The 27,453-nt window shown below is 44.9% G+C and overlaps 1 protein-coding gene across 2 annotated transcripts in view; it reads left to right on the top strand.

Moving 5' to 3' along the window:
• Positions 1 to 27,453, top strand: part of BACH2 (BTB domain and CNC homolog 2) — a 491,078-nt gene that overhangs the window by 370,215 nt on the left and 93,410 nt on the right. For both annotated transcript variants that reach the window (XM_033939441.1, XM_033939442.1), the window contains exon 3: positions 1,692 to 1,946. In XM_033939441.1, coding sequence (XP_033795332.1) covers positions 1,692 to 1,946 — 255 coding nt within the window. The remainder of the gene's footprint in view (positions 1 to 1,691; positions 1,947 to 27,453) is intronic.

Genomic DNA, 27,453 nt, shown 5'->3' with positions numbered 1-27,453 from the left:
ACAAAGCCGTGCTAGGATTTTTAGCGCCGTCTGACACCCATAGGAATTCTATGAGCGTCAGAATTTTCACCACCATAGCCGGGGCTAAAAGTGCTAGCGTGGCTTTGTAAAGGAGGGGTTAAAATTTTAATAAATTAAGATAATTTATATTCTTTTTGATTAATGATTAAAGTCGACAGAATCAGGTCTAATTGACTTCCAAAACATACAAACTTTGTCTTGTGTGTATTTAATTTTGGTTTAAGCCTAAGCATCCAATTTTCAATTAAATCAATTCCTTGCTGAAAGTTCAGAGTTTATTTTCTACTGAGGACCACAGCCTTGTCTATTTCTGTTACATCAGAAAGTTAAAACTGCACTTTAAGAATCTCACTTCTAGTTTCTTGCAGGGTGAGAAAGAACAAAATCTTACTAGTGATAGGAAAAATAAAGGGTTTCTCTAACATGTCTTGTCCGTATCCTTTACTTATAATTTGATCAGTGCAGACTCCTGCAAGGCCATGATGACACTGAGGGCTGGATGCACAAAGCACAGTTATTAAGACCGTGTGGGTCGCTGTTGGCCGATTTCCAAACAGCGATCCAAGCTCAAAAGGCTTCCCAGGCAAATGAGTTGCGTTGGATGTCTGTCCTAATCCTACCCCATGAGTCGTTTGAAAACCGACTTAACACATGCGCAGAGAATCCCGAACAAATAAGCTGCAGGGGAAGTCCTGAAATAGCCTCTTGCCGCTCAGCTGTTCAGAGCAGGAAGCCTTCATTTTTTTATTATGGGCACAGGTGTTGTGCATATGTTACACATACACAACATCTGTCCCAATCAAAAAAAAAATGCAAGCCACCGAGGATACAGAGGGAGGAGCCTAAGGCCCTGATTGGCTTGAACACGTAAGGTCCTTTCTACGGGGAACGGCCATAGGCGTTTGAGCCAATCACGGCCTTAGGCCCCTCCCTGTACATCCCAGGATGCACTGGGAAGGGGAAGATCTGCAATTAGGAGGGGCTGGGCATCACTCCTGCTGTCTATTGCGTCAACAGTTATGGGGGAGGTTTGGGGGTGTGGGGGGGCCATCTGATGACAGGAAAGAGTGGGCATCCCTCTTGCCGATGTTTTTTTTAGGAAGGGTAAGGGTCGGTGCGTGGGGGGGGTCGGTTTGGTGGCAGGAGGGAGTGGGCATCTCTCCTGCTGATTTTTTTTGTATCGGGGTCGTCTGTCATGGGGGTGTTTGTTGGGGGGGGGCAGGTTTGGCACAGCATTTTTAAAAATGGGCCCAACATCTGTGCCCATAGGTCTTCCTATTTTTTTTCTATCAATAACACACAGTAGACCTGTAGGCTTTTCCGGATCGGTCCTACTGACCCGATTCTGGCATGCAAGTTTATGACTTCGATCGGATGCCTGGTTTTAATATTAATGACCTCATTTGCATTCCAGAATCAGAGAATGTAGGACTGCATGGAAAACCACATGGTGAGCCATTTTGGGCATTGGGTCGGCAAATGCGATCCGTCACTAAACCAGTCAAACCGGTTTAGCGACGATCGTTAGACGATCAGACACTTTTAATGCATCTAGCCCTGAGACTGTGAGGACATTCATTTCTAAAGCTGCAAAGTTATTTACTCTGTGAAACAGTGGCAGTGGCCGGAGCCCTCTTTGCCAGTTCAATTAGCTTCTCTTTCCATTTCAGGGTATGAACGGCATGTCTGTGGATGAGAAGACTGAATCCCCCATGTACGTATATGAGTCCACAGTCCATTGTACCAACGTTCTCCTGTGCCTGAATGACCAGCGAAAGCAGGATATCCTCTGTGATGTGACTTTGGTGGTGGAGGGGAAGGAGTACCGAGCCCACCGGGCTGTGCTTGCCGCCTGCAGCGAGTACTTCTTGCAGATGCTAGTGGGCCAGACCGATCATGACTTGGTGGTGAACCTGCCGGAAGAGGTATGTCATTACCATAACATCAAACCTTCTTTCTTTCTGCCTTTAGAATATCGACAAGGGAAGGCTAGATGACCCGAATGGATCACCAGAGCTTTACTGATCCTTTCGGGCCTCTAGGCTGCCCATTCTGTTTTGATTTCAAGTATTACGTTAACATATGGCCAGATTTATTATTCTTGGCCAGATTTATTATTCTCTGCATAACATGAGGATTTTTGTAGAAAAATAGAGGAGGATGCTTTTATTTATTCATTTCATGCTGACTATACTGCTGTGTCTGTAGCCTAAGCGGTTTACAAACTAAAGGAAAATCGGTAAGGAACGTCAATAATTTAATAGGAAAGTGTTTCAGTTATCCGAGGCAGGGACTTAAGCATGAGAAGGAGGGATTGGATGCACAGTTTGTCTACAGGAAAGTATATCTTCTTCACTTAAAATTGTATTATACAGTAAAACCTTGGATTGCAAATAACTTGGTTTGCAAGTGTTTTGCAAGACAAGCAAAACATTTTATTAAATTTTAACTTGATATACAAGCAAGGTCTTGCAATGCAAGTACATACAGTATACACGCATCACAACTGAGCCGATGGTTCTCTCTCTGACGCTTGCAGGAGTGTAGTGACTGTTCTAAACGAGTGAAGTCTTGCAATACAAGTACGTATGATATTTTGTATTAAAGGTTTTGGGTTGTAGAACAAATCGTCCGGGTTTCCATTATTTCCGATGGGGAAATTCGCTTTGATATACAAGTGCTTTGGATTACAAGCATGCTTCTGGAACAAATTATGCTCGCAAACCAAGGTTTTACTGTATTTATATTTAGCTGAGAGGACGGTTTGATACATTCTGAGGTCATCCATTCCAATCTGGCTCAACTCGGTAATGGCCTGCATTCCTTGCCACATGTTTGATACCTTGTATTAAACCAATTGATGGATCCAGTGGGCAGAAGTCCATATTAGTAACCAAAAAAACTAACACAGTTTTGAGCAAACTGACATCATCTTGCCAGACAGATCTGGCAACTGAATTATCCTTTCACAGGTGGAGGCGACTCCCCCAAATCAGGGTTGAGGTACCGTAGTGAGGAGGTGTGGAGAAGGTTTGCACTGCCCATATGTCTATTTCCCGGAAATAGCAAAGAAGAGACAAGTTAATTTAATCATGTATTTTTAATGTGAATAACTAATGGGGCAGACTGGATGGACCGTTCAGGACTTTATCTGTTGTTGTTTACTATGTTACTTGAAATTTTGAGTTAATTTGAGAATGAAACATAGAAACATAGAAAGATGACGGCAGAAAAGGGCTAAAGCCCATCAAGTCTGCCCACTCTACTGACCATCCCCTTAAGTCTATGCTCTAATGACCCAATTCCTTAACTTGACCCTCGTAGGGATCCCACATGGGTATCCCATTTATTCTTAAAGTCTGGCACGCTGCCTGCCTCGATCACCTGCACTGGGAGCTTGTTCCAATGATCAACCACTCTCTCCGTGAAGAAATATTTTCTGGTGTCTCCATGAAATTTCCCGCCCCTGAGTTTGAGCGGATGCCCTCTTGTGGCCGAGGGTCCTTTGAGAAAGAAAATATCATCTTCCACCTCGACATGTCCCGTGATGTATTTAAATGTCTCAATCATGTCTCCCCTCAATCATGGTATTTACACAAATGAAAAGCTGATTTAGACATATACATTGGCATACAGATATAGATAGCATTAGAAAAGCTAAGAGAGTAACATGATGGCAGATAAAGACCAAATGGCCATCTGGTCTGCTTCATATATGTGAATGTCGGCTGCATACACTGTTTGGAAGGACATGTGGTTTCGGCTCTAGCATTCCAAGGGTAGGGCGTTGAGGGGGGGGCATGGAGTAGTCTTGGGTCCGCAGCCATGCCGCCATTGGCTCTTCTGGCTCCCGCCTCCTTTGATGTCAATTTCCTGTTCCAGGGCAAGGGACCAACAGAGCCAATAGCCGCGTGTATGCGGACTGCAACCCTGTGACTGCTCCACGCACCTTACCCCCTACCTGGAGAAAGGGAGTGCTTCAGCCGAAGGAGGGGGGTGCTCCACCGCTGGTGGCCACCAAGCCAGGTATGCAACTGGGTTTGGTCAGACAGTCACAGTGTATGTATATTCCTTAAAATAAGAGCGGCAAATACACATATATCCCCATTAGCTTTTACATGCTTGGGGGTGACATGTTACATGTTACTGTGTTATTTCTCATTTAGGCTTGGGCTTGCAAAAAAAAAAAAAAAGAGAGAACTCCTTTCCACATCTTCCCTCTCTCTTCTTTCGATGCCTCCTTTAATCGGCATAGCAAGTTATAGTAGGATTCTGCATTAACTGTTTGACCCCCTTGGAAGATAGTCATTACAACACCTTTCTGATCCCAAAACACTGTGGCCATGACCTTCCTTTCTGACTTTTGGGTCTTGACTTTCCTTCGCCTTGGAGAACCTGAGGGCCGCCATTGCATGGACTGTTGTTTTGTCTGAGGATCATAGTAGTGTAACCATGTTTCATCAACAGTAACTAGTCATTCCGAAAGGTTGGCACCAACTCACTGAATATACTGCAAAATCAATTTGGAAGTGTCCACCAGAGAATGACATGGGGACAAATTTTCCCCATCCCTGCAGGTTCTTAGTATTCTCGTCCATTCCCTTGAAATCTGTCCCTGTCCCTTCCCCATTCCTGCAAGCTCCGTCCTCATCTGCACAAGCCTCAAACACTTTAAAATCATAAGTAGCAACATTCTAGAGCTCAGATTGTGATGTCATAATGCCTCATTCCACCAATGCCTAAGCTCCGCCCTCATCTGCACAGGCCTCAAACACTTTAAAATCATAAGTGTTCGAGGCTTGTGCGGTTCAGGCAGAGCTTGCAAGAATGGGACAGAGACAGGGACAGAATTTGTGGGGACAGGATGGAGATACTGAGATCCCATGGGATAGAGACAAATTTGTCCTTGTGTCATTCTCTAATGTTTACTCGACGACGTTTCTCATCAGCATTCAAACATTTGGGCACCCATTTGGCTGACAGCTTCTGCATACCCAGCTGCTTGTGGATTATATACCCAACACGTTCCCTGGATATCTGTAGTGTCTTAGCAATTGTTTTAGCCAATATTCGCCGATCTGCCAAAATCAGGTCATTGGACATAGTCAACAATTTCAGGAGTTGACACCATTTGAGGCCTCCCAGCATTTGTTGCATCTTCGGTCTCAAACTCCACAATAAAAGTTTGCACACTACTTCTTCACTGTGAAATATAATGGGCATTTGTCACTCAATGTTTGCATCATACATTCATGGATTTTCTTCGGAGTTTTCTTCTGCAGGAATAGGAACTTTGTGACGGCTCGGAGTTCCATGCTTGAAAATGCCACACTTTTCGTTGACATGGTTCAATCAATGATCTGAAACAATGTCAAAATATAGCATTACGATTCTGCAAATTGGCACTTTGCAAAATAAAATAACACTCTTTCCAGCTACAGTAGCAAAATAACGCTCAGATTTTAGGAAGTTGGTTGGGCTGAGAACTTTCCAGCACCTACCCTAGGGCACACACAAGTGCCTACTTGAAGGGGCAAATTCAAATTTAGTGAACTCCCTCCCCTCCCCGTGTCAGCCATAAAGCACTCGCTCTCCCTGGACACCTCCGTAATGCAAACAGCAAGAAATGGTCTTTGGACTCTCTCCAGCCCCCAACACAAGTAAAGGACCTCTTGATCCCCCCACCAGTCATGCCCCTCAGACCTTACCAGGAGTTTTCCTGATGATCTAATGACCTCATTTGGCAGCTTGACCCCTATCAGTAGTACTGGAAGGGGTTTGAGAGGTACTTTTGGGCCCAGGCTCTTGATAGAGCATGAGTGGAGATCACTCTTTCTCTCCACTAGATAACAGGAAACCCCCCCCCCCCCAAGTAAAGTCCAGGGAGAAGGCGATAGTTTGTCCTTTATTTGTGTTGGGGGAGATGTCAGGAGGCTTTATTTATGTTGAGAGGGATGGTAGGAACAGGAGGGAAAGATATTTCCTACCACCTGTCCCTAAATGGAGAGCAGGCTTAGCTTGGGTTCACTATTCCATTACCGAGTTTATTTCAGAAATTGTTATACCGCCTAATCAAGCTTCTAGGCGGTGTACATTGTGGTCTTGCCGGCGCCTGTGGATATAGTAGGCTCCGGTCCAAACACACAAATACTCACGCCTGACGTGCTTCCATAAAGTTGGAAGTCCTGCTGGTCTCAGTGTTCATTGGCAAAGCATGAAAGCAAAAATTCAAAAGAATCAGTTTTATAGTTCATGCTACAAGTCACTTTTATTGGGGCTTAGATTGGGAGCCAACTTCCATTCAGTCGGTACTCCAAGTCACCGATACCAATACCCCAAAGCAAAACCAAGAGCTGATGAAAACCACTATGTCTCAGCTCTCATCTCCATACAGGTAAGTAACCAAAACACTTTACAAAACGTTTGTCATCAGTGGCCAAAGTAAAGCTTCAAACAATACTGTTATCTTCAAAAAGAAAGGCAGTTAGCAAGGTTGCTATTAGCACTGCCTGTAGTGCTGTATCCAAGCCTGAGAGGAAAATAGGCTTGGCCCCAGCCAGCTCCAAAGGAGTTGGTGGGGGGAGGGGAGTAAGCGAATCCACTAAAATATCTGTTAACACAGAATGCCCAAATGGCCCCACAAACCCATCCAGTTGTACAGTGGATTCTCCCCTTTCTGTATCTGGGAGCCTCACCCGTTGCTCCAACCTGGCGTGCCAAATTCGTTCGCACACCATCTGGGCGATGGGATCCCCGGGTTGGACACTGTATTCGGTATCCCCCTGGTTAACCAATAACACTGCCAAGTTTCCTCTAAAGTCAGGGTCTATTACTCCCGCGGCCACATCTACGGAGTGTTTTAATGCTAACCCTGATCTTGGCGCCACCCTAAGGTAAGCACCTGGCGGGGGCGACACTTGAATGTCGGTTTTTATCAGGGCCCTTCCCCTAGCCGGGATAACTTGGTCATGAGCAGCATACAGGTCATACCCCGCAGCCCTAAAGTATGCCCGTGTGGGAGCCCTGGCCTGGTCCGACAGTGGGGCCCACCTAATCGTAGGCTTCCACTGCTTCGTTTTCTGCACACGGGCTCTGCGTGTCCTTGCTGGAGCCTCAACTATACTTCCTTCTACCTGAGTGCCCAACACATAACCTCCCTGTCTCTCCCCACCGCTGACCCTTCCTATCTGTGCCTGTACCAGCCAATCCCGACCCAAAATTAATGGGTAAGGTGTCGACTCTAATACGGCCACAGGCAAGAGGGATTTTTTTCCCTTATACTGAAGGTTCAACTGGGTAAGAGGGTATTCATGGGACTTCCCATGGATACATGTTATGGGTACCTTCTCCACTCCTGGGCCTGGGCTTCCCCCTAACTGTTTCCACAATTGCCCTGAGATCACCGATTGCTCGGCTCCTGTATCCACCAGTGCCGATACTTCTTTGTTCTCTACTTGGACTTTTACCCGGTATTCCCTAGGGTGCTTGTCCGCTAGTCCCCGGGCATACACAAAATCTCTTTTCTTTTTACAGAATCTTTGTGTATGCCCCTCTTTCCCACAGCAGAAACACCGTAGCCTCTCCCGGGAGACCTCCCTGGGCTTGGACCACCCCGTTTCCTGGGTCCGACCTTGGGATCCCGTATTCCTATCCCCCCGGGCCTGTTCCTTATTTTCTTCAGGGGCCTGTAAGGAAGTAGTCCTTTCTGTTACCAGTCTCTGGACTGGTCCACCGGCTGTATTTGGGAATGAGCACTGTAGCAGCTGAGCTAATAGCTTGGTCTGCTCACCCATTGCCATCACAAGTTCATTGTGCTGCTGCCTGGCTTGTTCCTGGCTGTGCTCCCATAAGTCCTGGGTCGCCTTGAGTACAGCCTGTAGGTCTTCGCTTTGTTTTTGTCTCTCGGCGGTCAGGAACGCGATCAGCTGCTGCTGGTCCATCGTGTCGTGCGGCCTGCCGATAGAAACAAACAGAAAGACCAACCCAAGTGCGGTACCATATAACTAGGGTTGCCAATTCCCTCACCCCCCCTGGTCTAGCAGCTTACCAGAGAGCAAGGCGAGTCTACGCCTTTTGTTTTTAGGCCTCCTTGGCCCCCAGTCGCTTACTGCGTTTTTGTCCTCTTATATCCGTGCTGAGGTCCTCCTCCGACTCAGGTTCACCACCGGTACAGTAAGATCCTTCTGGTCGCGTGTTCCCTCTGTACTCCCCGTCGTACGACTCTGGATACTGGGCACACCCGGACAGGAACCAAAACAATAAACTAAAACAACAAGCTAACACAACAAATTAGCTAAAGTCCAAAAACTTTTTTTTTTTTTTTTTTTCCAAAAACCTTATTTTTTTTTTTTTTTTTCCTCCAATAATATCAAAAAAAAATTTTTTTTTTCAACAATTCTCCAAATGTCCAGCAGGAGGCGCTCTATCCCACTCCTGATACCAATTGTGGTCTTGCCGGCGCCTGTGGATATAGTAGGCTCCGGTCCAAACACACAAATACTCACGCCTGACGTGCTTCCATAAAGTTGGAAGTCCTGCTGGTCTCAGTGTTCATTGGCAAAGCATGAAAGCAAAAATTCAAAAGAATCAGTTTTATAGTTCATGCTACAAGTCACTTTTATTGGGGCTTAGATTGGGAGCCAACTTCCATTCAGTCGGTACTCCAAGTCACCGATACCAATACCCCAAAGCAAAACCAAGAGCTGATGAAAACCACTATGTCTCAGCTCTCATCTCCATACAGGTAAGTAACCAAAACACTTTACAAAACGTTTGTCATCAGTGGCCAAAGTAAAGCTTCAAACAATACTGTTATCTTCAAAAAGAAAGGCAGTTAGCAAGGTTGCTATTAGCACTGCCTGTAGTGCTGTATCCAAGCCTGAGAGGAAAATAGGCTTGGCCCCAGCCAGCTCCAAAGGAGTTGGTGGGGGGAGGGGAGTAAGCGAATCCACTAAAATATCTGTTAACACAGAATGCCCAAATGGCCCCACAACATTACAATAAAATACATAAATTATAGTTAAAATTGATAAATATGGATGGCACAGGGAGTTTATTGTAAGACTCCCCGTGCCGTCCATATTTGTCAAGTTTAACAATACCACAGCCAGGACTCTAGAATGTTCCTGCCTGCAGCAATGCATACTTGCAAGCATTGGGATTCAGTGGTTTTTCATGCTTATATGTTACAAAATCACTGCTCCTGCTGAACGAATGGGTAAATGAACGTGGGCCCCTGCGCATCCTTAGGAGTCTTTTACAAAGGGCTCTGCATGCAACGGAGCCTTTTGTAAATTGCCAGGGGGAACGGTGACCATCCTGATCGGGATGTCTCAATTCCCATCTCAATGTAAAATCGAGCTTCTATTGTGTTTTTGTATGTTAAATTCAGTAGACCTAAAACACTTTGGAGGGCGAACATATTTTCCTTAATGTTTTTAAATGCCATCAGTGTAAACAGCACAGTAGGTAGTTTTAAAAATGCAGATTACAGAAGATAAATGCTATTGTAAAATATCTATTTGCAAAGAGAGAATAAGCCAGCCGTGAAGAAAGGTGGAAACATAGGTGGCTGTGAAAAGTCAGTGTCCTCCCCCCCTACCTTTATAGGATTACCTTTAACCAGTTTGAGCCTTGACCTGCCAGCCATCAGCAAACCCTTCGGCATCTTGTTCAGAGGGTGTCACGTATCTCGGATGTGAAGCTAAACAAAGCAAATGTCATATTTGCGCACAGCAGACATCAGCTGAATGCTAATGAGCTTCGGGAAGGAAACACTCGCTTGGCATCCAAGGAGGCCAGTGCACTCGGAAGGCAGAGCCAAATCGGAAAGCAAAATCCCGCAAATCAAATTGCTTTGTATTTTATTTATTTAAAGACGTCAGACCATTTTTGCCACGGCGATAATTCAACACGGTTACAACTCTAGAAGGCCAATAAGCCTGAGCAAATAATAACGTCTTTGGCGTCTCTCGAAAGGAAAGCAGTAACTTTCGCTCTCGGCTCCAATGGCGCGTACCGGGATCCACAACTCTTAACTTGGGCTTCCTCCATTTCACATATCTCACGTCTTCAGTGCCTTGACGACAATGACAAATTTCTCGTTTCGGGAGCGCAAATGCCTACAAGGCTATATTGTACTGGAAGGTCTTTCAAATATTGTGGCCTAGACTTGGAAAGAACTTTATTTGTTTATTTTATTTATTTAATTTGTTTCCTATCCCATTTTCCCCAAAGAGCTCAGATGGGTTACAGGTTAAACCAGTGGTCTCAAACATGCGGCCCGGGGGCCACATGCAGCCCACCAGGTACTATTTTGAGGCCTTAGGTATGTTTATCATAATCACAAGTAAAATAAAACAGGTTCTTGATCATATGTCTCTTTAGCTATAAATTACAATATTATTATTAAGACTTAGCCAAAAGGAAAGATTTATAAACTATAAAGAGTTTTATGTCATGCAAAATTGTCATTTCTTTAATAAGACATTCACTATTTTTTCTGAGGCCCTCCGAGTTCCTAGAAACCCAAAATGTGGCCCTGCAAAGGGTTTGAGTTTGAGACCACTGGGTTAAACCTACATAAAATACAACTTGTTATAATTACAGTAAAAGTTTACGATACAAGTTTTTATCCTAAAAACTCAATACATACTAGGGGTCTAAAACAGTGGTCTCAAACTCAAACCCTTTGCAGGGCCACGTTTTGGATTTGGAGGTACTTGGAGGGCCTCAGAAAAAGATAGTTAATGTCTTATTAAAGAAATGACAATTTTGCATGAGGTAAAACTCTTTATAGTTTATAAATCTTTCCTTTGGACTAAGTCTTAATAATAATATTGTCATTTATAGCTAAAGAGACATATGATCAAGAAACTGTTTTATTTTACTTTTGTGATTATGATAAACATACCGAGGGCCTCAAAATAGTACCTGACAGGCCGCATGTGGCCCCTGGGCCGCGAGTTTGAGACCACTGGTCTAATACCACTAAATATAATATACAGTTTATAGGTTACAATTTGCCATAGTAATCCTTACAGTACAAGTTTTTTTCAATACAAGTTATTATTCTAACTTGACACACACTATGGATCTAATACCAATATGCACAATGTACAATTTACGGGTTAATTTTTCCATAGTTACCGTGGAAGATTTTTCAGTTCAAGTTTTTATCCTAATGCGGCACATAACGGGATCTAGTAGCAATATACATTTCTTTGTAATCCGTCAGTCATGGGCAGGGGAGTTAGGTGAAGAGGTCTGTTTTTATTGCTTTCCTAAAGTTGAGGAGTCCTTCAAGGAATCTCATCTCCAGGGAGAGTCAATTCCAATGGCTCAGTATGAAGTGGGAGTAGAAATGTCATTTGGTGGTTTGCAGTTGTAGGGCACAACTAGGGTCGTTTTGAGGTATATTTTATCCTGGGAGCAGAAGGACCAGTTTAGCACATATGGAGGAAGTTTGGCCGTCATATAGCCTGGCACCATGTCATACAAGGATTTGAACGCTAGTTTCAGGCCCTTGAAGACAGAATGGCCCTGATTCTCCAAAAGTGCGTCCCGATTTTAGACAGCTGTAGACATCCTACAGCTGTCTAATCAGCCAATCGGGATGCTCCCCAGGCAGGCCGCCCGGGAGAGGCGTCCTATTCAGAATCGGCCTATACTAAACGCCGATTCTGTAACCGGCGTCTTTAGAGAATCGGGTTAAATTAGACGCGGCCGCTATACTTATGGCAGCAAGGGATCTCCCTGCTGCAATATGTATAGCGGCCGCGATTGTTGCGGCCGCCTGTCCCATCACCGACAGGAGAATGCCTAACTCCTCCTGTCGGAACCCCGAGCCCCCTCCCCCCCAAACTCGTAATCGCCGACAGGAGGATGCCCAACTCCTCCTGTCGGAACCCCGGAACCCCCCCCCCCCCCCAAACTCGTAATCGCCGACAGGAGGATGCCCAACTCCTCCTGTCGGAACCCCGGAACCACCTCCCCCCCCCAAACTCGTAATCGCCGACAGGAGGATGCCCAACTCCTCCTGCCGGAAAGCCCAACGACCCCCTGCCCCAACTAATCTCCCTCCCCCAACTAACCTTTCAATGTTGGTCAGCTGGACGGGTCTTGCTGCCGTCCAGCCGACGGGTCTGCCTCGTGGAAATGAGACAGCACGCCCCTTCCCGGCCCATCCCCGCTAAATCTAAGGCCTGATTGGCCCAGGCTAGGCACCTTGGCCAATCAGGCCTTAGGATTAGTGGGGATGGGCGGACCCGCTATGCCTAAGGCCTGATTGGTCCAGGCTTCTACAGCCTGGGCCAATCAGGCCTTAGATTTAGCGGGGATGGGCCGGGAAGGGGCGTGCCGTCTCATTTCCACGAGGCAGACCCGTCGGCTGGACGGCAGCAAGACCCGTCCAGCTGACCAACATTGAAAGGTTAGTTGGGGAGGGAGATTAGTTGGGGCGGGGGGGTCGTTGGGCTTTCCGGCAGGAGGAGTTGGGCATCCTCCTGTCGGCGATTATGAGTTTGGGGGGGGAGGGGGTTCCGGGGTTCCGACATGAGGAGTTAGGCATCCTCCTGTCGGTGATGGGATCAGGCGGCCGCGGCCGCTATACTTTATTGCAGCAGGGAGATCCCTTGCCGCGATCAGTATAGCGGCCGCGTCTACTTACAATGTAGACCAGCATTTTGCTGGCCTACATTTTAAGCATCTCTTCCTCTACTAGGGAGACGCGTAGGGCCGCCTAAGTTCGCCTAAGGCCTGTAGGCGAGCTTAGGCATCTTGCAGGTCTCCCTAGGCTCCCGGAGGCGCCTTCAGGCCTGCCTGGGGAGCATTTTTTTTTTAAAAAACGTGCATCCCGATTGGCTGATTAGACAGCTGTAGGACGTCTACAGCTGCCTAAAATCGGGACGCACTTTTGGAGAATCAGGGCCAATGTGTGGCTAAGGGCATCCAATGAACCAACGATAGAGCCTGGGAGGTTTTTTAGGAATCTGATTGCCACGTTTTGTACATTCTGGAAACGTTGTACATTCTTTGCTGTTAGACCAGGGGTAGGGAACTCCGGTCCTCGAGAGCCGTATTCCAGTCGGGTTTTCAGGATTTCCCCAATGAATATGCATGAGATCTATTTGCATGCACTGCTTTCAATGCATATTCATTGGGGAAATCCTGAAAACCTGACTGGAATACGGCTCTTGAGGACCGGAGTTCCCTACCCCTGTGTTAGACCATTGAATAACACATTGCAATAATCCATGTGGGAGAGCATAGAATAGTTGGGTGGTCAGACTCTGAAAAGTAGTTCCTTATTTTTCGGAGTTGTCGCAGGTAGTAAAATGATGAAGATACCACCTGAGAGATATAAGAACATAAGCAGTGCCTCTGCTGGGTCAGACCAGAGGTCCATCATGCCTAGCAGTCCGCTCACGTGGCAGCCCATCAGGTCCAGGACCTGTATAGTAATCCTCTATCTATACCCTTCTATATCCTTCTATCCCTTTTTCCTTCAGGAAATCATCTAATCCCTTCTTAAACCCCAATACCGTACTCTGTCCTATCACACCCTCTGGAAGCGCATATCAGGTGTCCACCATCCTTTGGGTGAAGAAGAACTTCCAAGCATTGGTTCTAAATCTGTCCCCTATAAATTTTTCCGAATGCCCCCTCATTCTTGTAGTTTTTGAAAGTTTGAAGAATCTGGCCCTCTCCACTTTCTCTATGCCCTTCATGATCTTGTAAGTCTCTATTATGTCCCCTCTAAGCCTCCGCTTTTCCAGGGAAAAGAGCCCCAGTTTCTCTAATCTTTCAGCATATGAAAGGTTTTCCATACCTTTTATCAACCGCGTCACTCTTTTCTGAACCCTCTCGAGTATCGCCATATCCTTCTTAAGGTATGGTGACAATATTGGACACAGTACTCCTGATGCGGGCGCACCATCGCCCGATGCAACGGCAGGATAACTTCTTTCGTTCTGGTTGTAATACCTTTCTTGATAATATCAAGCATTCTATTCGCCTTCTTAGAGGCTGCTGCGCACTGTGCCGATGGCTTCATTGTCCTGTCCACCATCACCCACAAGTCCTTTTCTAGGGTTCTTTCACCCATTACCAGCCCTCCCATCGTATAACTGTACTTCGGGTTTCCGTTTCCTACATGCAAGACTTTACATTTCTCTACATTAAACTTCATCTGCCATTTCGTCGCCCACTTTTCTAGTTTGTTCAGGTCCCTTTGTAAATCCTCACAGTCCTCTTTGGTCCTAACTCCACTAAATAGTTTAGTATCGTCTGCAAATTTTATTACTTCGCACTTCATCCCTCTTTCTAGATCGTTTATAAATACATTGAACAGCAGTGGTCCGAGTACCGACCCCTGCGGAACACCACTCATGACCCTCCTCCAGTCCGAGTAGTGGCCCTTCACTCCTACCCTTTGCTTCCTACCCGCCAACCAATTTTTGATCCATCTATGTACTTCTCCTTCCACCCCATGGTTGTTCAGTTTCCGTAGTAGGCGGTTATGGGGTACCTTGTCAAAGGCTTTTTGGAAATCTAAGTATACAATGTCTATGGTGTCCCCTTTGTCCATTTGTTTGGTAATTCCTTTGAAGAAGTGCAATAAGTTCGTTAGGCACGATCTTCCTTTGCAAAAGCCATGTTGGCTTGTTTTCATCAGTTTATTCTTTTCTAGATGCTCATCGATGCTGTTTTTTTATCAGCGCTTCCGCCATCTTCCCCGGAACCGAAGTCAGACTTACCGGTCTGTAGTTCCCCAGGTCACCTCTCGATCCTTATTTTAAAGATGGGCATAACATTAGCTATCTTCCAATCCTCCGGGATCACGCCTGTTTTCAGGGATAGGTTACAAACCTTCTGTAGTAGTTCCGCTATTTCCTCCTTTAGTTCTTTCAGTACCCTTGGGTGGATTCCGTCCAGGCCTGGAGATTTGTCAGTTTTTAATCTATCTATCTGCTTATGTACGTCTTCGAGGCTTACCTCCATGGATATTAATTTTTCTGCTTGATCTCCTTTGAAGATATTTTCAGGTTCCGGCACGTTGGATGTGTCCTCTTTTGTAAATACTGAGGAAAATAATATTTTTAGTCTATCCGCCACTTCTTTTTCCTCCTTCACAACTCCTTTCCTATCTCCTTCATCCAACAGTCCCACCTTCTTCCTTACCGGCTGCTTCCCTTAAACATATCTGAAGAACGGTTTGAAATTTCGTGCTTCCCTGGCTAGCCTCTCTTCATATTCTCTTTTTGTTCTTCTAACCATGTGGTGACATTCTTTTTGATGCTTCCTGTGCTCTTTCCAGTTCTCCCCGGTTTTGGAAAGCGATATGTTGGAGTCAAGGAGTATTCCTAGGCTGCGCGTTTGGTCTTTTGCAGTTATAGTAGTCAAGAACCAGCACATGGGTGCACATGGGTGCAGTTGCAATGTTCTTTGTGGATCCAAAGGAGTTCTGTCTTGGAGGCGTTTAGATGGAATTTGTTGGCAGACATCCAATTTCTGATTTCTAAGAGGCAGATTAGGAGTTTCGCGATCTGGGTGTCATGGGTTTTTCCTAGTGGTAGGTACAGTTGTATGTCATCCACAAAGAAGTGGATTTGTATTTGATATTTGCAGGCTATGTCTAGGACAGGTCTAATGGCCCCTACCTATCCCTTACCACATTTCGAGCTACACATTCCCACTAGGACGACCAGAAATTGTAATCTTTTTGCCTATCCAAGAATCACTGATTGCATATACAGGTCCTTTCTGGGCAGAACTTTTAAGTTTCAAGCTAGTAAACAGCAGACCTGGCTTCAACAGAGCCAGGTTGACCTACGGTGCATTTAGGAAAGAAATTAAGACAGCACTGTTCGACAGATTTATCTCCTAATCAGATATCATTTTAAAACTAATAACACCATACTGATAACTTTGAGAAATATGTGTATTTTTACAATTTGTATTCTGTAATTCGCTGACTGTCCAGCTCTCTTCAGTGTAAACCGCCTAGAAGTCGTAAGATTGTGACGGTATAGAAAAAAATAAAGTTATTATTAATGTGGCAAAAGCCATACCCAAGGTAGCTCGATCATTATCTTTGAGCCAGGTTTCGGTAATTAGGAAGATATCCCTGTTATTGTCTGTGAGGAGGTCATTTAGTATTGTGTCTTTGTTGTTTACAGATCTTGCATTTGCCAGTGCCATTTTGAGGTTATTAGGGGTGATGGGAATAGGTCTAAGATAGCAGGGTCTTTGTGGTAAGTATTTGCTGCACGGAAGGTGACAGAGGTCACCCTATTTATGTTAACAATTTTTAGTGACGTTGTTCTTTCACAGCAAGCCTCTGCGACTGAGACAATAGGGGGATAGGCGCTTTCATACTTTCGCTTTCTGAAAAATAGGCACGGATGCACTTTAGTTGGCGGAGGTAATAGAAAGAGGAAGACATTCTTCGAATAACACCAGGCTGGCTTTTAACATGTTAAATTTAACAAAAGTCGTGGAAGATCTGGCCTTCTCGGTATCCTTGGATGCAGAGAAGGCCTTTGATCGGGTGGAATGGACCTTTATGTATCAAGCAACGGACTGGTTTGGTTTTGGTTCAGGATTTATACAAATGATTCAAGCCTTGTATAGTTCCCCTTCTGCCAAGATTATATATAAATAATACTTTTTCGGAACGTTTCAGTCTGGAGAGGGGAGTTAGACAAGGGTGTCCATTATCTCCTTTACTGTTTGATATTGTTTTGGAACCCTTGTTATTGGCTATACAACAGGCAAAGGAGATCCAGGGTATTCCTTACGCAGGTCGGGAATACAAGGTCTCTGCTTATGCAGATGACATATTGCTTCATTTGAGGAATCCTGAAACAACCATTCTACATTTACTAGATTTGATTGAAAGATTTTGGAATATTTTCAGGATATAAAATAAATTGGAGTAAATCAGAGATTCTTCCACTTAATGTACATTGTCAAAAAGGATTGTTTGATTTATTCCCCTTTCTTTGGAAGGAAGAGGGTGTAAAGTATTTAGGAATTTGGATTTACAAAACGCTGGAAGAAACGATGAAAGTAAATGAAAAATCCTTATTGCTAAAGGTCACAGAAATGTGTGAGCAATGGAACCCATTACATCTGTCTTGGTGGGGGAGAGTTCAGACGGTGAAAATGATGATTTTGCCTTTGGTTTGTTACCAAATGGGTATGTTACCAGTGTTTTTTCAGAGGTCCTTTTACAAAAAAATTAAATAGTATTTGGCTGGAGAAAACAGCAAGAATTGCTTTAGTATCCTTACAAAAGCCAATTGTGGAGGGTGGGATAAATTTTCCAATTTTTTATAGGTACCATCAAGCCTTTATAATGCGTCAGGGTATATATTGGATCCTCCCCGAGCTCATGGAATATCATCCAGACTGGTTAAGGTTGGAATGGCAACTCCTGTCTCCATTGAGATTGTGTCATGTTTTGAGTATCAAGATGCCTAAGTTGTATAAGGACAATAGAATTTTAATGGACACTTGAAAGACATTAAAATTTATTACTAATTTAACAGATATTACAATTCATAAATCCACTTCTCAGTTCCCTTGGTTGAACCCCAAGATTTAAATTGGCGGGTTTAAGGTCATCTGGAAACACTGGATGAAGGTGGGCATACGTACTTTAGATGATATAGTATCAGACGGAAAGCTGCTTGAATTTTCACGACTGCAACAAAAATTTGGTATTGCTAAAACTCAAAGTTATAGGTGGTTGCAGTTAAAGCAGGCCATTCAGGAGGGGTTCCCTGACTGGAAAAATCTTAAAAACCAGTATAGTTTGCCGTTCCTGTGCTTCCAGGCGGATTTCCTGGGTCACCAGGCCGCTAAGTGGTATAAATTAATATCTGGATTTTTGAATAAGAAACCAAAAACTGGTCTTCATGACATTTGGAGCATTGAGATAAAGCATCAGATCACTGCGTCTCAATGGCCAAAAATTTGGACTTGGAGGATGAGATGTACGATGTCTGCATCTATGAGACAAACTTGTTTTTTTTTTTGTACATAGAGCAGTTTGGACCCCAGTTCGGTTACAGAAATTAGATAGTTCCAAGTCTATTAGGTGTTAGCACTATCATCTTGAACCTGGGACATTAGATCATTTATTATTTTACTAGTCATTAAGCCCGTTACATTAACGGGTGCTAGAATATATGTCTGTCTGTCTTTGTGTCTCTCTCCCTCCCACTGTCTCTCTCTCTGCCTGGCCCCCTTTCTCTGTCTTTCTGACCCTCTCCCTTCCCCTCCAGGTCCCTATGCAGCAGTAGCAGCATTTTCACCCACCTCCCTTCCCTACACTTACCAGATGTGGCCTGCTCCTTTTGGTCCCTCCCCCTTCCCTCCCGCGGTCTAGCCTGCTCAAAAGACCCCCCCCCCCTTCCCTTATGGAGTTTCCTGCAGGCAAGCCAAGCTTCTTACCTTTTTTTTTTTTCAGTCTGTTTCCCTCCCTCGCATGGCTCGCGGCTGGCGCATCCCTGCCCTGCGTGTCTCTTTGGCGCGTCCCTGCCCGGCCCGCGGTCTGGCCTAATCCATGCAAGTATCGCTGCAGCTCCTCACGATCCCCACCAGCGTCAGAAGCCTTCTCCGACGCTGGTACGGCTCATGAGAGGAGCCGACACCGCTGGTGCGGCTCATGAGGGAGTCCAACGCTGGCAGCCATTCCTTTCTAGGTAAGTGCTAGGGACCCGCGCATGCGCACTCCTGCGGCCATGGAACTACATCTCACAGATCAGAAATCTTGGAAGCACGCAGTATGAGTGCGCATGCATGGCTAGCTTTTTATTATATAGGATTGTCTCTTGATACTTCAATTTTGGAGATCCATTTGGGATCAGATAAAGTAATGGAAAATCCAGTGGCACTAACATATGACACTGTGCTATTTGGCACTATGATGAGAGCTAAAAGCCAAATATCATCTCAGAATAATAAGCTTCTCTTTATTATGACAGGGGTTGCCATACAGCTTATTCTTAGGAATGGGAAAAACTGGGATAGATTGAACTATACGTTTTGGTGGGAGTCTCTCTGTCACATTTTTAAAATGAAATGTAATATGGCTATACATCAGGGACATTATAAGAAGTTTCTGAAGATTTGGAAGCCATTGACAAAATTTTGCAAAGAGTGATTTGTAACTTTGCCCTTTGGTCATTCACGTCCGGGGTGGGAGGATGGGTTGAAATATATTTTTCAATTTCTCAATCTGAGTGTACTTTTTGAATATTAATAGGGGAGGGGGGGGGGTGATATATTTATTTGTCATAAATTACAACTGTAATGAAATTTAAGTGCTTTTATACAATTATATGACTGTATTATATTTCACACTTATTGATGGTTTTAAAATGAATCCAGATAAATAAAAAAAAAAAGAAAGAGGAAGACACACTTTTTGATACATGATCTGAGAGCGACAGGTTTGAGTTGAGAATCACTCCTAGGCTGCGGACGTGTCATTTCCCCAAGAAAGAGATGGGTGGGGGTAGGTGCAAGTGACCTTGTGTATCCAGAGAAGTTCTGTTTTTGATGCGTTTAGCTGAAGTTTATTTGCAATCATCCAGTTTTTTTATTTCTGTTAGGCAGCAGTGAATTTTTTTTAGTTACATTACATTAGTGATTTCTATTCCGCCATTACCTTGCGGTTCAAGGCGGATTACATCCAAACTAAAACAAAAATTACATTCAAAATTTGAAGGAATAGAATAAGCAATGGCATAGAATTTTTAAGGTAATATATGTTGGGTAAAGAGTTACCAAAGGGAAGTGGAGGTCTTTAGGAGATAAGAATAGGGTGAAATTATGGGTTTTAGATAACGTTTGGTAGATAGAAGAGTATTAGAGAGATATAAGGGTAAATAGAGTGTTGGATATTGGGTTGGGATTGGTTGTGCTGGATAGGTTTTATGTGTTTTTTGACGAGTATGGTTTTAATATCTCTCCTGAAGGTTTTGTAGTCTGTAGTCAAAGATAACAGAGTGGTGATTTGTCTGTCCAGTTTAGCTGCTTTGGAGGCTATTAGGTTATCATAAAGTTTTTTGGTTTTTTTTAATTGTGCATCTCAGTATTGACCTTGGGGGAGGTAAAGCTGTATGTTGTCTGCATATAGGTTGAAAAGGAGTGGGGATAGTAATACACCCTGGGGCACTCCATAGCAAAGAGGTTTTGGTTCTGATAAGGAGGGCTCCAGTATTAGTGTCTGAGACCTTTCATTCCAGAAGGAGAAGAACCATGCTAGTGCGACATCATGGATTCCGATCGAGTGTAGTATGGATAGGAGGAGCGAGTGATCGATGGTATTAAAGGTGGCGCTCAGGTCTAATAGGACCAACAGAGCGTCTTTCCCCTCATCAAGGATTTTCCAGCAGTCATTTACGATGTCTAGAAGCACCGTTTCTGTGCTGTGGTGCTTCCTGAATCCTGATTGGAAGTTGGAGAGGGTGGTGTTTGTTTCCATGAAGTCTCGTAGTTGTGTGAGCACTATCTTTTTTAGTATTTTTGAGACAAATGGGAGATTTGAGCCTGGTGTATAGCTGCTTGGATTCTCCAGGTCCTTAGTGGGGGGGTTTTTAGGAGTGGTCTTACTACAGCGCATTTCCAGCTCTGTGGTATTATGCCTGATTATAGGGACTTGTTAATTAGGGGTAAAATGGAATTCAGGAAGTATTCGTTGGTAGCTAGAAGTGTAGTGGATGGGCATGGGTCCAGAATTGAGGTTGTGGGGTGTAAGGAGACTTGTACTTTTTAGGTTGTCAATGGAAACTGGTTTGAAGATGTTGAGAGTTTCTATCTTATATAGGTTGTTGTTTTGTATAGTTTTTGGGATGCTTGGCAGAGCTTTGGCTTCTAAGTCTAAGGATTCTCGTATCTTTGATATCTTTGTCGTGGAAGAAATTTGAGAGTGCTGGTTGGTTGGTTGAGTACCAGTTAACTGGGATTTTACTGTATATATATATATATATATTGAATATAATATACACTGCTTGTAGCCTAAGTGTTTTACATTCAGGTACTCAATATTTCTCCCTGTCTGTCCCGGTGACTCACAATCTAACTAATGTGTTAAGTGACTTGCCCAGGGTCACAAGGAGCAGTGCTGGACTTGAACCTGCAACCTCAGGGTGCTGAGGCTGCAACCCTAACCACTAGGCCACTCCTCCACCTTCTATAAAGTGGGGATAGGAATGGGAATTGTTTTAATATGCTATAAACTCTCTGAATAATTTATTTATTTATTTAGATTTTTATCCCGTCCTCCCAGTAGCTCAGAATGGACTCCCCAGCTCCCAGACCCCAAAGATAACCCCTGATCCCTCACTCCCCAAACCCTAGGTTCTCCTCCCTGTTGGCATCAGGGAGTCCACTAGACTATCTTCAAAAAATCCCTAGTAGTCTAGTGGAACCCCTGATCCCCACTTTCCTTATCTAAGAGATGATACTCCTGACTCTAGAGAATGGCTCCTGATCCCTCCCATCCCCCACCCTAAAATCCCTAGTGGTCCAGTTGACCACACCCCCAGTGGCCCTCCCCCTGACACAGCATCCAGGGTCAGTCTGCTGAACAAGGGAATTTTACTTTATTTGATAATAAATTGGGGGTGATTATTGACAGATGCTGTACCATGCAACTTCAAATCAACAAAACTATCCAGAAATCTTTCGCAGCCAGGCACAACCTAAGGCTAATCTGAAAATTCTTTGACAGGGAACAATTCCAACTCCTAGTCCAATCACTAATCCTGGGACTTCTAGACTACCGCAATGTCCTTTACCTACCATGCCCTGCTGGCATGATAAAACAACTACAAACTGTACAAAATATAGTCCTCAGACTGATCTACTCACTAAACAAATTCGACCACATCTCTACAGCATACCTAGAATCACACTGGCTCCCAATGCAAGCTCAAATATTACTCAAATTCTACTGTCTATTATTCAAATCTCTAAATGGAGCAGCTTCCACATACCTGAACGAACACCTCATCCCAAAAAACTCAACAAGACCAAGAAGGACTCAGCCCTCATTCACTCACTCCCCTATCAAAGGCACACACAGTGCAAGAAGATGCATGATGGCCTACTAGCAAACCAGGAGGTAAAGCTTGACCAACACCTTTCCAACTTACTGATAACAATGCCAGATTACAAAACCCTCTGAAGGGAAATAAAAACCTTGCTATTCAAAAGATTTGTCAAGACAAACTAATGCAATACCTCTAATATCTCTTGGCCTATGACCAGTACCTAACCCTGTATCTCTCCTGGTAATGTCCAGCTGCCCTCTTCTGTAATCCACCTAGAACTGCAAGGTAAAGGCAGACTATAAGTCACCAATGTAATGTAATGATTTCTGAGGTTAATTTTTGATTTATGAAGAGATCCATATGCTTTCTGATCTTGGAGAAACCCTGACTGTGACATTGGTTAATGGCCCTTGATGCTGGCAGTTTGCCGAAACATGACCCATATTAGGTCCTTCAATAAATACTCATACGAGTCGCTTTTTTTCCATGCATGTTCTGCTTCTTCTGACAGACTACACTTTTTTAGTTTGCTTTTGTGAACGTGTTCCCAATTCTTTTTGTTTGCCATCTCCGATACGCTGTAGGACAGGCGCTCACTGAGCTACTTGTGTATTTTGGAGAACTAGAAGGGCAATAAAAAACAAGTGAGGAAACCAGGTGTCCGTACACACAGCAACTAGTAGCAAACTACACATGTTAAGGGCAATTCTAGGCTGGATTTACCTGAACATGTCCTCTTTTTAGAGGACTGTCCAGGTGCTCAGACGATTTCCTGGACTGGAGAGTTTGTCTGAGTTTTGGACTCACTCTCTCCAGTCCAGCCCCCATCTTGGAGTCAGGTATGGCTTTTGAGAGTCTCCCCGGTCCCCGGTACCTTTCTCCAGCAGTGCAATTTAAAAACTTTGTCCTGCCCCAGAAACCTTCACACTGCAGCACTTCCTGTTCCCACGTGGGTAGGACACTGCAGAGTGAAGACTTCTGGGACAGGCAGTGGCAGAAGGATTACATTACTAATGCTGTCGGCTGCTGGCTGCCAGAAGTTTTTAAATTGGAGCGCCGAAGGTGGTACTGGGGGCAGGGGAGACTCACAAAAGCCATACCCAACTCTGGGGTGGCCCGGGTTGGGGGCTGGAAAGAGGCTTGCTGGAGGTTGGGGCAGTTTAGGAGCGAGACTAGCAGGAGGCAGGGGTGGGGTTGGGTACTGTGGGTGGGAAAGGGGTGGGGCATGGGTGAGGTCAGGTATCCTTTTTTTGATTTAGCAAATATGGTAACGCTAGGCCAGGGGTAAGCAATTCCGGTCCTCGAGAGCCGGAGCCAGGTCTGGTTTTCAGGATATCCACAATAAATATGTATGAAATGGATTGCTCTGCCTCCTTGAGATGAAAATCTATCGCAAGCATATTTATTGTGGATATCCTGAAAACCTGACCTGGCTCCGGCTCTCGAGGACTGGAATTGCCTACCCCTGCCCTAGGCAATTCTATTGTATAACCTAGAAGTCCACATTTATGCAAGCACTGCATGGGTAAATATTTTGAATACTAGATCCGGCCCTGTGTAGATGCCTACATACCCAAGTGATACCAGCCTAAGCACTACGTATTCTGCCAACCTTGTATGCCAGACCATGTATGCCTGTATTACAAAAAAACTACACTGGCTGCCTGTGGAAGCAAGTGTCATCTTTAAGTTTGCTTGCCTTTGCTTCAAAACCATGACAGGTTCATCCCCAACCTATCTGTCTCACCAATTCGAATTCCCAGGCACAACTAATACACGCAGTGTCTACTTGTTCGCTTTTCCATCCCTAAAGGGCTGTACCTACAAGAGATACCTCGATAGCAGGCAAATGGAACAAATGTCTAACCAACTTCATCTCAAACGCACTCTCGTACCAAATGTTTAGGAAGTTAATCAAAAATTTATCTCTTTGACAAATTTCTCTGACCCCACTTCAACCTTGATGTACTCCCAAAACACTTCCAGATAAACTTGACTAAGCTTAACATGCCAATGTAATTTCGAAAGTTCTCTGTAATGTCGCTGTCTGTATACAGTCTCTTCCCCTCTAAACTAAACTAAACTAAAGCTTAACTTTATATACCGGGTCATCAACCTAAGGAAGCTTTGAACAGTTTGTGGTATGGCGGTATGGCCAGCAGCAGACACAGGCTGCTTCGCTGCCTTCTCGTTGGGGGTCATCTGTTTACCAATGATGTCATCAGTACACAGACGGTCCCAGCGAGAAGACCGCGAAGCAGCCTGTGGGTGCTGCTGGCCCGACGCTCCTCTGCAGCAAGGTATTTGTGGTTGTGGTCGGCAGGGATCGATTGGGAGAGAAGGATGGAGAGTCAGCAGGGGTTTGGCGGTTCAGCTGCGCGGCGGGGGCAGGGCGGGGGGAAGTGCGGCTGCCTACAACTAGGGCTTATTTTCGAGGAAACACAGTAATGGGGTTCCACAGGGGTCTATGCTGCTTTTTAACATATTTATCAATGGTCTAGAGATGGGAATAAATACTTGAGATCATTAAATTTGCTGATGGCACAAAGTTCTTCGAAATTGCAAGAGGAGCTTGGGAGACTGGGCGTCAAAGTGGCGGATGACGTTTAATGTGAGCAAGTGCAAAGCGATGCATGTGGGAAAGAGGAACCCGAACTATAGCTCCGTGATGCTGGGTTCTGTGTGAGGAGTCACCGCCCAGGAAAAGGATCTGGGTGTCATCGTTGAGGATATCATGGAACCCTCAGTCAGTGGCGCAGCGAGGTTGGGAGGCGCCCGGGGCAGTGGAACCCCTCCCCTGCTCTCTTCTCTGCCCCCCCCATCCACTCTTTCCCCACCCCCTACTGTTGCACGTGTGCCCCTTCCCTTGTACCATTTAAAAAATAATTTTATCTCCCTTCCCATCTCACTCTATCATCCCCCTCACTTGTAGATCCAGCATCTGTATTTCCATTCTTTCTGGGTCACTTTCTCTGCCCTCCCCCCCCCCCACTTATGGGTTCAGTATCTAGCCATCTCCTTTCCCCTGCACCCTGCTGGATCCCCCCACTTCTGGTCCATCTACCCCATCCCAGTCTGCCCTCCCTCCCTCCCTCCACGTGGGTCTGGCATCCTGGGCCCCCCCCCCCATCACTTACTGAAGCAGCAGAGGCAGCACTTTAAGCAGACTGTTCGTAGCCAGCTCTGGCAGGACCCTTCCTCTGCCACGCGGAAGTGACGCATCAGAGGAAAGGTCTTCCCAGGGCTGGCCGCGAGCAGCCTGTTTTCAGTACTGCCTCTGCCGACTGGCTGCCGCTACCGCTTCGGGGATTTTTTGCCAGTTGGGTGAGAGTGCCGGTTGCTTGAGTACCAGTTAATCAAGATTCTACTGCAAAATACATAATAAACCATATACATTACAGCAGTGTTCTTCAACCTTTTTACATCTATGGACTGGCGGAAATAAAATAACTAAGACTGAAATTTAAAAAAAAACAACATTGCCGCCCTGTTCCCGTGAGCTCAGTCCCGCAAACCATCTGATCCCATCCGCACAAGCCTCAAATAGTTATGATTTTATATTGAACATATTTTATTAAAGTATAAAAAGAAACATTATTCAATTGTCATTATTCAAACATTATTCAATTGTCATTTTATAAATACAAATAATACAGGGCAAAGATGAACAAAACCCCCGTCTCCCCTCCCCTTCGCATATATACCCTCTACTATTAAGAAAACTGAATAAGCCAAATTATTACAGAATGCTATACAAATATCATGCTAACAGAATACCGCAGTCACACATGGCAGAAATGGTGTTAGGGGAAGTGCAACTAGGGCAACTGCCTCCTGGTCAGAGAGAGCCCTAAGCCAGCTGGAAGCTAAAGAAGCACTGCCCGGGCTTTGCACTCCCCAGTTATGTCTAACATCAGCTCTAGCAGGATACATATTTCAAATCTGATTTATTCTAATCAAAAGATAGAAATAAAATTATTTTGTTCTATCTTTTGTTGTCTCTGGTTTCTGCTTTCATCGTCTTTTCACTCTCTTCCATCCAGCGTCTGCCCTGTCTCTTCAATCCAGCATCTGCCTCTTCCATCCACTGTCTTCCCTCTCTCCCTTCCATATGGTATCTGCCTTCTTTCTATGCCCCTCTCCCCTTTCCATCCAGCCTGTGCCCTCTCTCTCCTTTTTACATGATTCATTCTGCTGTCTTCAATTTTATCTCTCCTACACCAGATCTAGCATCTTTGTCCCTCTCTCCTTATTTCTCATCTGACCCCCTTCCCAGCATCAATCTATCTCTACTTTCTCATTCCTCTGTCTCTCCCCTTTCCCTCATCTGATCTCTCCATTCCATTCTGACTCCTTCCCCCCTCTAATCTCCCTGCCACTGTTTCCTTCCTATTTTCCTCCTTCCCTGTCCAGCAGTATCCCTTCTCCCTTTCCTCCTCCCCTTCTCCAACAATAACTCTCTCCCCTTCCCTTTCTCTTCTCCCCTGTCCAGCAGTACTCCCCTTCCCCTCCCTTGTCCAGGAGTACCCCTTCTCCCTTCCCTCTCCAGGAAATGTTTCCTCTCTTTAAGCTAGCGGCAGCTCTGTGTACTTTTAACTTCAGCACACAGCTGCCCCTAAGCCAGGGGTGTCAAACTCAATTACATAAGGGGACGAAATCTAAAACATAGGCTAAGTTGCAGGCCAAATTTTTAATTAAGATACTTTGGGGTCCTTTGCGCACCATAATAAAGCACCCCTTAGTCTTAGTAGAAGTCTAGGGTTACAATCTCTCCAACCCCACACTAGCTCTGTGATGGGCCAAAATTAAAAACTTGGACAAAACTTGGGCAAAATTAAAGACTTAGACGAGGTAAGCAACTCTGGTCTTCAAATGCTGCAAGCCACTGGGGTATTAGGAGGGAGTTAAAACATTTTTATTTACAAAAAATTAAGAATAAGTGTAAGATTTTCAACAACTTAGCAGACATGCTGTTTCTTGATACAATTTATCACAAAAACAGCAATAACATATTATGCGTTGATGGAAGCAAGTTTCACTATTATTTCTGACCCAGCCAACCTTTGAATGGGAGGGGAGAGGGAAGGGAAGGGAAGGGAGAAAAGGACATGAATGGGTGTCGGGCTCTGTTTCAAGTTCTCCGGTAGCTGATGCTATCCTGGGCAAAATATTGTTAGGACAATGGTCCCTGTAGCCCATCTCATTCCACTACCTATGCCTTGCCTCACCCTCATTTCCAGGCCTCAGGCAACTCCATGTCCCCGGCCCTACCCGCTGTACTTGAGATTTTTCTTCCCTTACACTCACCGCCTCCCCGAGCCTAGCAATCGAAGCTCATCTTTCCCGCCCTGCACGTGCCCAGCCG

This window comes from Geotrypetes seraphini, chromosome 3 (genome assembly GCF_902459505.1).
Source record: "Geotrypetes seraphini chromosome 3, aGeoSer1.1, whole genome shotgun sequence".
NCBI classification, from domain to species: Eukaryota; Metazoa; Chordata; class Amphibia; order Gymnophiona; family Dermophiidae; genus Geotrypetes; species Geotrypetes seraphini.
The sequence above is the reverse complement of the archived record's forward strand: the minus strand, read 5'-3'. Positions and strand labels throughout refer to the sequence as shown.